The sequence below is a fragment of the Halichoerus grypus genome, chromosome 4 (genome assembly GCF_964656455.1).
Source record: "Halichoerus grypus chromosome 4, mHalGry1.hap1.1, whole genome shotgun sequence".
Lineage (NCBI taxonomy): Eukaryota > Metazoa > Chordata > Mammalia > Carnivora > Phocidae > Halichoerus > Halichoerus grypus.
Window position 1 is genome coordinate 151,216,459 of NC_135715.1, and position 15,572 is coordinate 151,232,030.

The 15,572-nt window shown below is 37.9% G+C and overlaps 1 protein-coding gene across 1 annotated transcript in view; it reads left to right on the plus strand.

Moving 5' to 3' along the window:
- GLS (glutaminase) overlaps positions 1-15,572 on the plus strand; it is a 79,997-nt gene that overhangs the window by 61,804 nt on the left and 2,621 nt on the right. The window contains exons 15-17 of the mRNA XM_036065517.2: positions 13,646-13,707; positions 14,840-14,916; positions 15,003-15,066. Of these exons, the coding sequence (XP_035921410.1) occupies positions 13,646-13,707; positions 14,840-14,916; positions 15,003-15,066 (203 nt within the window). The remainder of the gene's footprint in view (positions 1-13,645; positions 13,708-14,839; positions 14,917-15,002; positions 15,067-15,572) is intronic.

The following is a 15,572-nucleotide window of genomic DNA, read 5'->3' on the forward strand; positions in this document are numbered from 1 at the left end:
AGATTTTTTTAATCCTTCTAAAGTCTGTAAAGTAGGTACTATTATTACCTCTATAGATTTATATAGATCTTGTAAGTTCCCTAAAGTCACAGAACTCTTAGATCTATAGAACCAGGATTTGCACCCAGGCAGTTTTGGTTCCAGAGCCCATTGTTTTGACCATGGACTATATTATTTCCCATTGCAAAATGTAAGTGGAGCAACTTATGTCTCCTTGTTAATAAAACTGGGATATTCCATGAAAATTTAAGGACAGTAACAATTTCAGAGTGCCTTGACAGAACAAAAAGGGAAATTTCATATTGAACAAGGTTATCTTGTGATAATTTCAGTTTTCACTATAACATATATAATGCAGGCAGTGTCTCCATCACATGTCACCAGTATCCTATAATTGATTTTCAAATGTGCATGTATTTATTTCACTCATAGAAAAGAGGTTCCTATCTCCAGAGATACTTGTACTAAAATTAAATGTGATGGGAAATTATTGGGGGACTTTCAGCAGACAGCACATTTATGTTCCAAAATGTTTATCTAAGTGGGAAAGTTAATTCCAATATAATTGACCATAGTAGATAACAAGTCAGCCCCAACTATTACACTGAAATAATTTTTTAGCTTAGCTTTCTTATGTTTTTCATTACTTAAAAAGTTTCCTTATTGTATATTCCTACAGCATTAAATATAAATTAGTATATTAGCATTAAGAGCTGATGTTCATTTTAACTCCTTAAAACTTAGAAGATTCATTTTTAAATCATTTTAAATCTTTTTGTGGGTCTCCTTTAAATGTCTGTCAGCTAACCTCAATTTTTTAAAACCTTTATAAACCCTGACTCCATAAAACTTCATAGAGCTCAATTGTAGGGGTTTTCATTAATCTTATATATAAGAGTTCTATGATCTGAAACCTTAATATCCAAAAATGAATTCATTGTTCACATCTGCACTTATTTTTAGAATAAAATTTATTTTTGTACACAAACTAGAATGATTCAGTGATAAAAAAACAAATTTGTATTCTCATCTATAGTCATTTATAGTTCTTGTATATGTGTTTTAATGATAATGTTAGATAAACAAAATCACAAAAACATGCCATGTGTACTGGACTGTGAAGAAACACAATTCTGCTATTAAATTATATCTAAAAAATAACTTCTACCTATCTCAATGCCCTTAGGGAAGCTGGTGGTAAATGTACCCATTTTCCAATTAAATTGTTCTTCCAGTATTGCTTTTATAATAATGTAGTAGGGTATAAGAGTGGTCAAATAGTTCATTCTTTTTATGGAGTTGCTTTTCCACTAAAGTGGCTCTAAGAAAGTGGCCAGGACTCTTCTGATTTCTTGGTTTTTAGGTCTCCAATTCAGTATTATTTGTCCCTGTTTACATAGTTATCAAACAACTTTTCATTTATTCTATATACCAAGAATTTTGTTTTCCTCTTGTGTGAGTATTTTCCTCTTCATTTCTGGCATTACACATAGATCCTCTACCAATGTCTAAGATTAGATCCAGCTATATAAATGCAAATGTGTAACTTTTCAAATTTTTTTTTCCTTTTTTCCTATTAAGAACCAGTTATATCTCAGTATTTCACTAGTTTTTGTTTAAGCAGCACACAGTTTAAGATATTTAGCCAATTTAATTTGATGGAGTAGTTCAGATTTTATATAAATTAGCTTTAGCATTATCCTATTGTTCGTTCACTAATTGCTTCTTCATTCAACCAATATTTGTCTCTTGCATGATACATGCTAGATACTACAGAGTACTTAGGATATGTGATAGTTAATGAGTATGATCAAACCCTTGCTTGTTTGCAGTCTAGAAGAGGATGCAGATATTGAATGAATAATTAATAAAATAGTTAAAATGGTGATAAGTGATTTGTTCATACTGATACATGTAGATCTAGGACATTTTAACTTATTAAGGAGGTGAAATGGCATATACCAAATGACACTTTTTATACACCTATACAAAAGACTTTATGAGATAAATGTACAAGGTAGTTAAAGTATAAGAACATGCACACCAGTCTTCACTAAAACTTAACCTCTGGGAAGGACAGGAATGAATGCAGGGGGAATACTGCATTGAACTGAACCCAGAACTAGTTGAAGTTCTGGGCCTGAGATGAGATGTGATAGAATGGGGAAATAGATGTGAGAAGGTACACGGATATGAGATGTGTTTAACAGATGAAGGTTGGCAGCACTTGGTGATAGTATCTGGTGGATGAAAAGAATGAGATGTCAAGTGGACAACTAGGTTTTAGTATAAGTGATAGGGCAGATGGCGCTGCGTTACTAAGATGGAGAACACTGGAGAAGCCAACCTTGAGAGTACAGGGAGAAATGAATTTTGGTTATTGTAACAATTAAAGGTCTGTTTGGCTAGATATCAAGAGTGTGATTAGTAGGGGTTTAAATGAATGGGGTTGTTTTTCTAACATAACAAGTCTGGGGGTAGAAAACCCGGGATGTGTGCCATCTGTAAGATATACTCCAACCAACCTTAGTGTGTTGGCTTTAGATTTCCTGCCTGTCACCTTTTAGTTGCAAGATAACTGTTCCACCTTTAGCCTCACTTGTATGGTCAAAGTGGAAGAAGAAAAGAAAGAGGGATACCTAAATCAGATAAGTTCCCAGAAACCCATCTGACACTTACTGACCAGACTAGCTACAAGGGAATCTAGGGAAGAATTTTTAGTTGGCACATTGCTATCCCTAACTAATAGAGATTCTCTTAGCATGGATGGGGTAGGGAATAGATCATAGGTAGGCAATTGGCAGTGTGAGAAAACTAACTTCCATTTGACGTATTTATATTTGTGAGATACCCAAGTAGTGATGCTGAGTATCACATGTAGGCTTAAAACTTAGGAGAGTGGTCTGAGTTGGAGATATAATTATGTGAGTTGTTAGCATGAAGAGAGTAGATTTGAAACTCAAGCTGTGTGAGATTGCTCCGGAAGACAGTGCAGAATGCGAAGGAACCTTAAGGAACTCCCATTTTAAAAGAACAGTACACAAGTCTCCCACTAGGGAAAAATGTCCCATTAGGAGAAAATCCAGCATAACATAGTAGAAGTCAAGGAAAGAGTATTGTAAGAAATTTGGAACAGTCAACTGTACCAAAGCAGACATCTTTCCTAATTTTCTTTTGGTGTTAAAATGCCCTTTTACTTAGTAAATGATATCAGTAGATGGTAGGGTTGTTTTTATTGTATGTGCTCAGAAAATAAAAAATCAGCAGCCCATATTGGTAACCTTCTCCCCACAGTTAAGAAAATTTTCTTGGCTTTGAGATTTAAAGGTCGGAGAACTATTGGAGTAGAGCAGGTTTGGCTGCTGATAGAAAAGACCCAGTAAAGAAGGAGAACTTGAGGTAGATACAGGAGAGCAGAAATGGCCAATAAAGTGATGTCTCTGGAAAGAAATGGAGCTCTCAGCACAAGTGGAGGATTAGGTTTGGTGGGAGGAAAAGCATCTCTTCCAATAAAAGAGGACATTGAGAGGCAGGCAGGTAGGTTTGCAGAGATGGTAGGGAGAAGTTGAAGTTTCTGCCCATTGGCTTCCATTTTCGTGAAGAGTATGAAAGCAGGCTTTCTGCTGAGAATGAGTTGTGGAGTTGGAGGGAGGCTGTGCGGTTTCCGGGCATAAAGAAGATAGGAAATGTTGATTCTTGAAGAGTGGGGCAGAGCTGAAGAAAATATGGCAACATTGTCAGAATAGTATTGAGGTTGGTAACCCTGGATTTGCTGTGATGCTAATCTGCTCTGTTGCCACCCGCCTCCCTCCCCCTATTATCCTATTGCTGCATTCCAAATTTAGGTTCAGAAGCTGCAGAAGATCAGGCAAGGGATTTTAGAGCATTTACCAGATAGTGATTTTAACGGTAGGCTTTGGAATCTACTTTAGACCCTCCCTACATAGAAGACCTACATTTAGGCTTTTTTCTTTTAGAATTTGATTCTACTTAAAGAATTTTCAACTAATATAGATTACACTAATAGCTGAGTTCTGTGTATGATTTTGCCATGCCCAACCGCCTTGCTTCACATAAAATATTGCTGATAAGAATTATAAATGTTAAAATACAGATACATGCTAAGCAGTCTCATGATAAGGCCCTGAGAATGGTGCTGGAGTGATTTTTTTTTTTTTTTGGCCTATATATATATATATATATATATATATATATATATATATATCTTATACAGTGTTAAACATTGCATTATTTTTAAGGGTCTTTAAAATATCCTATTCTCCAGCAGCTTCTTGTGTTATGTGCTGGAGGAACCTGTTAGCATAATTTGATGATATTACAATGTCAATGAAAGTGCTTTGAAAAGTGTACAGCACTAGAAAAATAGACAGTCATTGTGCCTGTTCTGTGTGTTGTCTGTAAAGTCGGCATGTCAGACTTCCCACAGTAGAACTGTAAAATAAACATTAAAGAATGTAGAGAATTAAGTATGGCTCTCTGGAGATGAGAGATTTCTTTCTAAAATCAAAGCAGTCAGTAAGAATGTACTGTGGTTGGAATAACTACAGAATATTCATGTCCCTGTGCCTTGCTTTGTTGTAGCAACATTTAGGGCATGCAAAGGAGAGATCGGTCCTTTAAACTGAAGACACAATTCTGTCTCTACTGCTGCCAAGTCTTTGTTTTGTTTCTTGGCAGAAAGAGAACCCCATCTCTTTTCAGGGACCTTGTGTATATTTATTTTTAATTTCTACCAGACAGTGTGAGAATCTTTTGATTCTATTTGCCCTGACCCTGTTTTGTTTGTTTGTTTGTTTGTTTGTTTGTTTGTTTTAAAGTATTATGTACAAGCATTTGGTGACTGTTTTCTTCTCTTTCTGTCTTATTCTTTGCTTTTAGTTTCTTTGACTCTTTGGGGTTTTACCTACTTGTTTTTTTAGTTAATAATAATTATAAATGAACATGACACTTTATCATGCCAGAAGTGTGGCACCTTGCCCTCTATCTGAACACACTAATGTTAGCTAATCTTCATGGAGTTTTACAAATATTTGTATAAGGGAGAAAGAGAGCCGGGAAGATAGTGAGTATGAAACTTTGATAGTTGTCCGTGCCATATAAATACTCTTAGGTTTGCCACATGGAAAATGCACTTCTGTTCTTCAGGGAAATAGCTGCCTTTGCCCTTGCTTATTTCGATTTTCCTCCTATTTGTTGCTGACTTCTTAAGTAGAAATGCTGTTTGTCATGCCACACAAAGATACGATGTTAGCTACTTTTATGCTTGGATCTAAAAGGAGGGTTGCTAATGGGCCCACTGGTATTTTTTTAGGCCATTCACTGGCATTTACCGGAATAACATGAGCCACTGAGATAAGTTGTTTATTTGCTGCTAATGGTGTAGCAATCATATTTGCTCTCTTGACATTGACCCAAAACTCATATTTCACTTTTAAAGACTTAAATGCAGAGACTGAAGATATCTTTAACTTTTTTCCTTTTGTGGCATTGATATGCCAAGTTGAATGATTTGTTTTGTTCGTCTATTTTCTTTTCAATTAAAAACAAAATACCTTTGGCTAGCACCTCAATAGAAAATTAGTATTTCTGATTTCCCTAGGAACTGTTTCTTAGTTGCTGTCTTCTGATTTTAGTCTTGGTATTGTATTGGTGCAGAAATCTCATCTCAGGTTTTGTTAGGAAATCTCTTGGCCCAATAGATACTGCGTAGTGGTCGAGAGCGCTGACCCGAGCATCAGTCATACTGAGCATGAGCTCTCCCTCTGTCACTTACCAGCATTATTACTTTGCTCAAGTTAATTTAAATTCATTAGCCTTCAGTTTCTTGTCCTTTGAATAATAACAGATAGTAATACTTAAAGCACTTAGTCCAGAGAGAGTAGGTGCTTCATATTAGCTATTTTTTTCTAAAGAATATATAATCTGAATGTTTGTCTTTATGGGTTGTCAGATTTCTTTGATATAATCATGACTTCTTAATTTAAGAATAAGTAAAATTGTTTCAGGTTAATCTATTCACTGAGAAATTTTGAAAATGGTATGCTTAGGAGAGTTTATTCTTTAATCAAGCAGAATGCAGTGTTTGGAGCTGCCATTTTGAGGTTATATTTTGTAAGTGAAATTTCTATGCTCCTCTTTAGAGTAAAATTTACTATTCAATTTATTCCTCTCTATTAAAATTATTATATGAACACCTGCATTAAAAATTTGGAAATGTCATGAAATTTCTGGACTGTTATTCCTTTAAAGGATTTTCTCTAATCCTCTGATCATGTCAGTTTGGATTAATTTTGTCTATATATAGCAGATTAATAATTGTGTCTGAATAAGTCAATGGAAAAGCTTAGGAGCATGTAGCCTCATACTCACCTTCTACTTTTTAATCACAAAAGTACTATAATTTTGTTTTTACATGTCCATATGATATTTATATGAGTATTAAATAAGGAAAAGAGGAAGTATCTTTGCTCACATACGCATTGTGCAGGTTTATATTTCTACCCTTGTTGGTAAGAGATTAATTTACATTTGATGACAACTTAAAATTTTTCTTTCACTATACTATAATAGTTTTGTATTTCTTAATCTGACCTTAAGAAAAATATTTATGAAAGAAGGCTGAAAACTTATTTTCATTTAAAGGCTCAAAAAGGCCAAGTTGGCGTGAAGCTTTTAAAACAAAACTGGATCTGGAGTGATGATGGTTTATTTAACAGATGAAGAGTATCTGTCCCATGGCAACAGATACTGTAGTGAGCTGGAAATGAGAGAGTGGTTTACGTCAAACTAGAAGTGGTACGAAGGGAAGGACGGTTTTTCAGTTACCTGCCTTTTTTTTTTTTTCATTAAAGCCGTTCCAAAAAGGCTGCATTATTAGTCTTTGTATGAAGACAGAAACTAATGAGGAAAAACAAGGGTAGCCACAGTGTTGCAATTGGTAACAGAGTTGGAAATAGAATACTTGGAGTAAAGCTAATGAATCAATCCTCCCTTCCTTCTTCCCTCTTTGTCTCTCTTCTCCGACCTTTCCTTCCCAGCCTCCCCTCCTTCCTTTTGATATTTAGCAAAGGACCTTTATGGATTAGAGCTAAATTGCCATTTCATCCTTTTTCTTCTGTCCTTTGGATAACAGTCTGAGGTCTATTAAGGACTCACATCATCATGGTCTAGTTGTACAGAATTGAGAATGTAGCCCAGCTACATTACTAATTCATATGCTATATGACCTTGCGCCAAGGCCCTTAACCTCAGTGGTAGTAATAAATAAAATATACCTATAATTTTATTTTACAACCAGCCTATCAGAAATGTTCAAAAACAATTACAACTTTTTAAAATGTTGTATTTTTCAAGGTTGTTCACTATATAAATGTAAAATGATATTATGTAATTCTAATTGCTACTTGTACAGAATTAAGGCATTTGGGAGAAGGAGACAAAAGTCACACAGTTCAACTTTTAAACAGGCTTAAAATGAATAGAATGATACGATTGGAGAGTTAGGAATGTCTTATTTTAGAATTGTAAAATTGATAGACTCTCCAACTGCTTCTAGCTGTTTTGGAGAAAAAAGTACAATTTCGATATGCCAAGTATGCTAGTGTGAAATGAACTCATGTGAACTGTAACATTTTTGTCCTACTGTTGTCATGACTTTGTATAAATAAACTAAGATCAGGTTGTCTGGTTCTGGCAGGTTCTGACACAGAGATTTGATAGGGAAAATGTAGTAGTACTGGAAAATGTGCAGCATAAAGGGAAAGCTGGTTAACATTTAATTTATAAATTTTTAGTGGCTACCTGCCCAAGTGAAGTTTCTCTTTACTATGGAGAAACATACATTAAACATCAGAGCCCTTCATTTATATGGGCTACTGTGGAACTATGTTATGTTCCACTGCTTTATACCGAGGAGTGATTCATCACAGCAGATGAATCTATCTCGACAGTTACTGTTGACTCACTGTTTTCTACACTGGCCTTCTTGACATGTATTTTAAAAGTAACATAACCCAAGTATCCATTGGGGAGTTAGGGGATTGAGCCTTGATCAATGGTTAGCACACCCACATCCTTATGTCAAACTAGATTATTTCAGGTTAATCTATTCACTGAGAAATTTGTGGAGTTGCACGAATCATCTCAGAGGGTGTCCTCATCCTTCAGTTTGGTTTACGATGCTCATCATTCCAGAGGGTGTGCCAATTTAGCTGGGAATACTTGTGGAACTCTTTTAACAAGACCAGGAAGTAGACTGTCCCTAAATGAAATAACCCTCCATCTGCTGTCTCAAAACTGTTAAACTGTTCCATTTTCTTTCTTGGCATTCTACTCATAGCTCATTTCATGATTTATGCAAACCTTAAAAATACAGGTGGCTATTTGCTGGAGTAAATGTGGTTTTAATTTTAAGTGCTGCCAGTGCTTGTGCGCCCCCCTAGTGTTTTTCTGTCTAGAAGTGAATGGCACTCATTTTGTGATCAAGCTCCTTCTTGTCTTGATCTATGACTTGGACTAAATTCAGCCCTGCAGCTAGCTTGTTTTCATGGGAAGAATTCTAAGCTTCCATGTTACCCCCTAATAATTTTTTTTTTTTTAAGGCAAGCTAGTATTTTTTTCCCCTGATAAATCACAGAGCTTTTGTACATTACAGTTTTCTGATTTTTTTTTTCCTCATTTTGTGTTTCTCTCTCTGAGCTGAAACATGCTTGTGAATAAAGTATTATTATACTCTCAGTGAACTGATTATATTCTAAAACCAGCCACTCTTGGGCCTTATTTAATAAGGAGTTTTAGAACTTTGGAAATATTGAATAATTAAGTGACACATACAATATATAAAAAATCTCTTCAAACCAGCTTGGTCTAAATTCAGAATTTTAAAAAGGGGAGTTTATGCATGCAGTCACTGAAAATCATCAAGGGTTTATTGCTCAAAAGGACTAATATACTTTAAAGAATAAAAACTATGGGGTTAATGTATTAGTGGTATCCATCTCGGAACTCTTGATTTCTCTTGAGTGGTAGAGGAGATAAGATACGTAAGTAAATCTGCCATAGGTGATAGGGCCGTGGTGAGGGAAATGTCGGAGAAAGAGATGAGTCCTGATTGAAGAGGTTGGAGTAGAGCTCATAGACAGGGGCTATGAATAACACTGCAGTGGAAAACGGGTGGAGAAAAGATGCTTTCAGGCAATAGAAAGTGTGTACTATGGCTTAGTAGGAGCAAAAGGTACATTCAGGGTTGTAGTGGGAGATACAGGGTCTGATTGATGACTCCTTGGCACGTGCTGTCACAGAACACCATGCAGGCAACTGGCAACAAGTTACATGGAGAGTGACTGCTGGATGAGATGCCTGAGGAAGTGTGGTAGCAAAGAAGGGGCTTCCAGAGGTTTTCCGGCTGGCCCTTGAAGGAACGGAAGGGTTTGATTAGGGATCTAGAGGTAGGAGAAAAAGGAGCATTGACACAAAGATAAAAACAAGAGCAGTAAGTAAAAACAGTTTTGTTCTGTGGAGGTTGAGAGAGCAAAGAGAGTTAGCCAGAGTGAAGAATCTTGAGTGCCAGGTTAAAGAATTTAAATTTTATCAAAAATGATTTGGGGATTTTTTTTGACACTCCCATGCTGAGAAACCTTTAATGATCAGAGCAATATTTTGAGAAGATGAGTAGAAATATATGGGAAAGTTTTGGTGGGTGGAAGAACCAGAAGTAGAGGCACCAGTTAGGGTGAACTGAACATATTTGGTAATGATACTTGAAGTAAAAGCTAAAGGAGGTAGAAGAATTAATAATGATTACAGTTTAGTCCCCCAAATGGTGGTGGTAACAATTTGAATATTTGATGCTTTGGGAGAGAATATTGATTTAGTCAGTAAACATATTCTTTTAATTTCAGTATAATTGAAGTCTAACATCGAGTGTGTCTAAGGTGTACACTGTGTTGATTGGAGTCAGCACATATTTAATGAGCAACTGTTACGTGTGGTAGGTACTGGGGTTATAATGGGGTAAAAATAAGGTTTCTGCCCCACATGGAGCTTACATTTAATGGGGGAAAGAGACAAGAAACAAATTTAAATATATATATAAAATATATAATGTGAAATATCATATATATGATGTCAGATAATAAGTGCTCTGAAGAGAAAAAGCAAGGTAAGGGATACGGAATGATGAAAAAGAGGTCAGTATTTTAGAATCTGTGAGATAACATTTGAGTAGAGACCTGAATGAAATGAGGGCAGGAGCCTCACTATCTGCGGAAAGCGCATCCCCAGCCAGCACAGCAAGGGTAGGTCCGAAGACGGCAAGGAGCCCACCCAGCTGGTGGAGACCTGCAAGGGGCAGAGTGATAGGGAATGAGATGCACGATGTAACCGGGGAGTAAGGCATTTAGTGTTCTGAAAGCCATGGTAAAGAGTCTTAATTTTATTCTAGTATGACGGGAAGTCACTGGGAGTGCTATGACCTATGTTTTCAAAAGATCCCTGTGGCAGCAGAGTTGGTTGAGAGGAATGAATAGTTAGGAGGCGATGGCAGTCCTCCAGGTGAGATAAGGTGAGCCTAGGGTGATATTACTGGAGGTGGTGAGAAGTGGTGGGATTCCAAATACGTTTTGGAAGTAGAGCAAATGTGTTGATGAGCTAGACGTGGGTTGTGAGAAACAGAATCAAGGAATATCACCAGGCTCTATTTGGTAGGTTTGTGTGAATTAGAAAAAAGCTAGTTCTGCCTTGGCATAAGCAGACCCTGTCAGCACGTTGGTATGAGGAAGTCTCCCTTCCTCGCATCAGATATACTTGGGCACTGGACGCCACAGCGGGGTGAGAAGAGCGTGGGTTGGGTACCCCTATGTGGCCAGGCATCCTTGAGGAGGGCTCAACCGGTGCAGTCAAGTGTGGCAGCGCTGGATGATAAATTAGCTTTTGGCCCGAGCAACTGGGTGAATTGTAGGGTCATCCCCAAATGGGGGAGACCAGAAGAGGAACTAACTGGGGTTGGGCGGTGGAAATCAAGTTCTATTTTGTGTGTAAGTCTGAGGTGCCTATTGAGCATTCTAGAGGCAGTGTCAAGTAGGCAGATGGATACGGACTTCTGGTGCGGAGCCATCAGAGCTGCAGAGAGGCTTGCTATTTTTGAGTTTGAAATGGCAGCATGATGAGCAAGTGGAGCTGTTGAGTTGAGGCTTAGGAACAAAGATTTGGATTAAAGATGTAGATTGGGAAAATCATTCTGGCGAAAGGAATGTATGAGACCTTTGAGGAAAATTATCCTCTAAAAGGATGGAGACTGCCTTTGGTGTATTCTTAAGCAATGGGAAGTGGGGGATGATTCTGCACAGCAAACTAGAGGAAGATCTGGGTAATCAGCACTGTGGAAGACAAGGAGTTAGAGGGCAGGACTTGGTGGGGAGGTCATCAAGAAGCAGGACTTGGGAAGGCTGCTGGAGCTTTTGAGAGTAGAGGTAATAGTGGGTGAGGAGGCAATACAAGCTACTTTCAGAAAATATGCACCGAGAGAGGGTAGCAGTAGGGTTATATGTTGGTTTTTCAAAACAGGTTGAAGTTGTGTCCTAATGTATTAAGGGAGAAATAAGGGTTCCAGTGAAGGAGGGAAAGGTTGAAGGTGCTGGAAACAAGGAGCAAGTTTAGGTGATTGGGAGGATATATGTTTAAAGGAATCAGTAAAGAAGTTAGTCTCAGAAGTGAAAAAGGATAGATGTGTTTTGCTTCGAGGTTTGGAGAGAAAGAAGGGAGAATAGGTATTAGAAGTAGATGTTTTGTGTAACAGGAGGGAGAAGTGAGAACAGTTATCTAAGTACAGCTGTGGTCAGGGTCATCTGCTTTGGGGGCACCACTGGTATTGAAGGCCTGAAGACAGAACGAGAGGGAATCAATAAGAAAAAAAAAATTGTCAAGCAATGATGAGAGACCAGCTGGAAATATGAAGAATGATTTGTAATAGCCCATCAGTATTTTTTCTGTGGGCCCAAGAGCACAAGGGGAATTGGGGATTCCAATTGGATCCAATTAAAAAAGGGGGGGCACTTGAAACAGTGGTTTATAACCCAGAAGAGTGCCTATCAAAATCACCTGGAGACATTTGTCAAAAGGCTGTTTTTCCTAAAATGTGTCAGACTGAGGTGTGGGATTAGGACAATTAGAAACGGGAGGAGAGATGCTTCTGTATACTTTTAGAACATTCTCTTTGATTCCGTGATGCTTCTCCCTCCACCTCCAGGGAGAACACTGTTCTGGACTTAGGATTAGCAGGAGACTGACAACAGGGCACAGGCTGGGTGGGAGCAGTAAGGGTGGCTTGGAAGGCAAGCTAATGGCCTGAAGGAGTAAGAGGAAGGTTTTCTGGAGTAACGTCAACAGTAATAGTAAAATTTGGCGGGGGGTGTTAAACTAGACAGGTTCCTATATTGCAGAACTTTACAGAGCCTTTCATGGGCCCATGAATCTCCAAGAAGGGGATTTAATATTTTAAGAAAATGCCTGACTATAGGACCCTTTTTACCCCACAGATCCTTTGTGCAGTTTCTACAGAACACACTGTGAAAATGCTGACCTAGAGAAGTCCAGCAATGGCTAGTTCCAGCTTGATTTAAAAGGAAAGCCACAGGGAAAGGGAAGCCATTGTAGAAAGGGGAGAGGTCCAGGTTAAGCTCTTGAAAGCGCAGCTCCCAGGCCCACGGCTTTGTTGGTGGATAGCTGGGTTACTTTCCATCCCTCCAATTCAACTCCTGTTTTCTACCATTGAGTCCAGTGTCAGTTGGATCATCAATATGAATACTGAAGTTGCAAAAGACGGAAGTGGGAATTTATGAAGTATTTACATTGTGTGTTCAACAGTTTCTCAAAAACAGGGTTGGAGAAAGTCTCTATGAAAGCAAGCCAAAATCTAATGACCTTTTAGGATAACTAGCCTTTTCCTTAATTGTAAGGACAAGCAAGTGGGTAACTGTCAAAAGAAGATACACTTTGAAGTCTTGAAGCACTCATTAGCAGTGACTTAAAATCTGGGGAGTTTACCCACCTTTTGAGCAGAGGCAGTGTCCTAGGCTCTGAGAATGCTCCAGTTTATACTACCTGGGCATTGACTTGAAGACTGTTTTTCCAGGGGAGTATAGTCCTTAAGTTTAAGGTGATTAATACTGAATGTTGTCTCCTAGGATTTCCAGAGAAGCCGGTGATTGGTGATTGGTGAAGACAGTGATTGCTGGCAGGGATTAGACATTTATAGAGCATGATTTATGAGTATAAAAGTCCACTCACGGTACTGAGGCAAACCAAATTAGAAAGGTTCTAAACAATTTTCATTTGCCCCAACTATGTTTCACAGGTCCCAAATTTCCACTTTTGCGCCAGTATCATTCCACTCCCTCCTTCATGTAGCTTATCTTTATTGATGAATTTTCTCTCCTAACCCTCTATTTAAAAAAAAAAAAAAGTCACGCGTGTGTGTTCTTTTTGGTGATAGAAGTGTACTTGTGGTAACTGTGCGTGTGACGCAGCTGAAGAGTTCGGAGCACATGGAGCGCACTTGCCGGTGATGGTGGCACATTCTGTCTATTTATTTCCCCCCGTGGATGCCTGAACTCTCTTTTCTCCGCAGGTGAAGTCAGTGATAAACCTTCTGTTTGCCGCGTATACTGGAGACGTGTCTGCACTTCGAAGGTGTGTTAACACGGTGGCGTATGGCTCGGCATACGGTTTACACAAGTTTATGAAGTTGCTTCTGCGCAGATGGCCATTTTTGAAGGCTGATCTAATAAAAATGACCCAAACAAATTTATATTAAATCCCCCCACTTCCAGTGCCTTACGCTCCCTGTGCAGTCTTGTCCTTTTCTACCTCCTAAAAAGCCCAGATCTCTGTTCTCCCAAATGTAACCGTTCAACTAATCTGGCTAATAATTAGTGTTTTATTGGAGTTGAATGATGCTTTCTCAGTCCCCTTCTCCCCGCCCCTTCCCACATTTGGGGGTGAAGAGGGAGTGAAAATGGGCATTTAGTGTTCGTAGATCACCAGGGTTAGAAAGGTTGTATAGCACTGCACACATAACATAAGATCTCTTGTACAGAGTAGCAACTGAATTGTAACATGGAAAAATATTTATGCTTAATTTCTACCTTTGTCTTCCAGTCTGATTAGTATTTATATCAACAGTATTGTATTATAAACTTCAAAGTTGCTAGGAGACTAGATCTTAATTGTTCTCACCAGAAAAAAGGAATAATTACATGATGGGATAGAAGTAAGGTTAGCTAAAACTACTGTGGCAGTCGTACTGCAGTATATAAATGTATCAGATCCAGCATGTACACCTCAAACTTCCGTTATGTTCTATGGCAGTTTTAGCTCAATAGAACAATGTGCACCTTAAAAAATTGTTTTAAAGTTTCCTGATTATACTTGTAAACTGTACACTATAAAATGTTACAGAATGGGAGCCTTAGTAAAAACATTTAACTTTAGTAGTAGGTGTTAGTTTCTTGCCCTTCTGAGGCACAAACTTTGGTATGCCACTATCCTTGAGTTTTGAACAATAATGTAATGAAGCTGAATTCTATGAGAGTTGGTGAACATTTCCTTTTACCCAAAAAGAACAAAGCTAAGGAAAAGAGGGGAGGTGGCATTTACCCAGGAGGCCTGTGTACTAGTTGAACATGCTCTCAAGTTCCCATTAGTGAGCCCGATAAAGGATGGCACTTACTTGTCTCACAAGACCTTAGAGTGATGGGATAAATGTTACAAGGGTGAATGACATTTTATAGATCACGAATAGCTTATTCTTACACATTTTCAGATTTGCTTTGTCAGCCATGGACATGGAACAGCGAGACTATGACTCTAGAACAGCACTCCATGTAGCTGCTGCAGAGGGTAACATATGAACCATTCATCTTTTTTTTTTTCCAGACGTAACTTCTACTTAATACTAAAATCTGCCTGTTTTGTTTTGGATACAGGTCATGTTGAAGTTGTTAAATTTTTGCTGGAAGCGTGCAAAGTAAACCCTTTCCCCAAGGACAGGTGAGCATTTATGTTACCTTCTACCATGTAATTGGTGAGTCCGTGTTTTATTATACAGGGCTATAATATTTAAGTTGATGATATATTTAAATCCACCATGTATATATTGGAGACATTCTTCAACTTGCTATGGTACCTTACAAAGGCAACAAACAAAAACCTTGTTTCTGCTAGGTTTATCATTCTCTCTCCCATATCCTATCTCTCATCTAAGGATGGTCTCTTATTCAGAATTTTTCGGGTTAGTGTGTTAGTCAATACACTGTATAAAGAAAACAGTGCTTTGTGTTGGAAAAGAATAGGAATTTTGTCCTTGTGGGGCTTTTAACTTCATAGGGTAGACAAGATAAACATTTATAGGAGCATATTAAAATTGTGTAAGAAAATTACTGTCACAGAACGCTGAAATGAATATATTAGACTTTCTTGAAATTCCTAGATTTGGCTGGTGTCAGTTTTAGAAGGCTCTGTGGAGTTGAATTTAAATCAGTGCTTTGGGGAAGAGA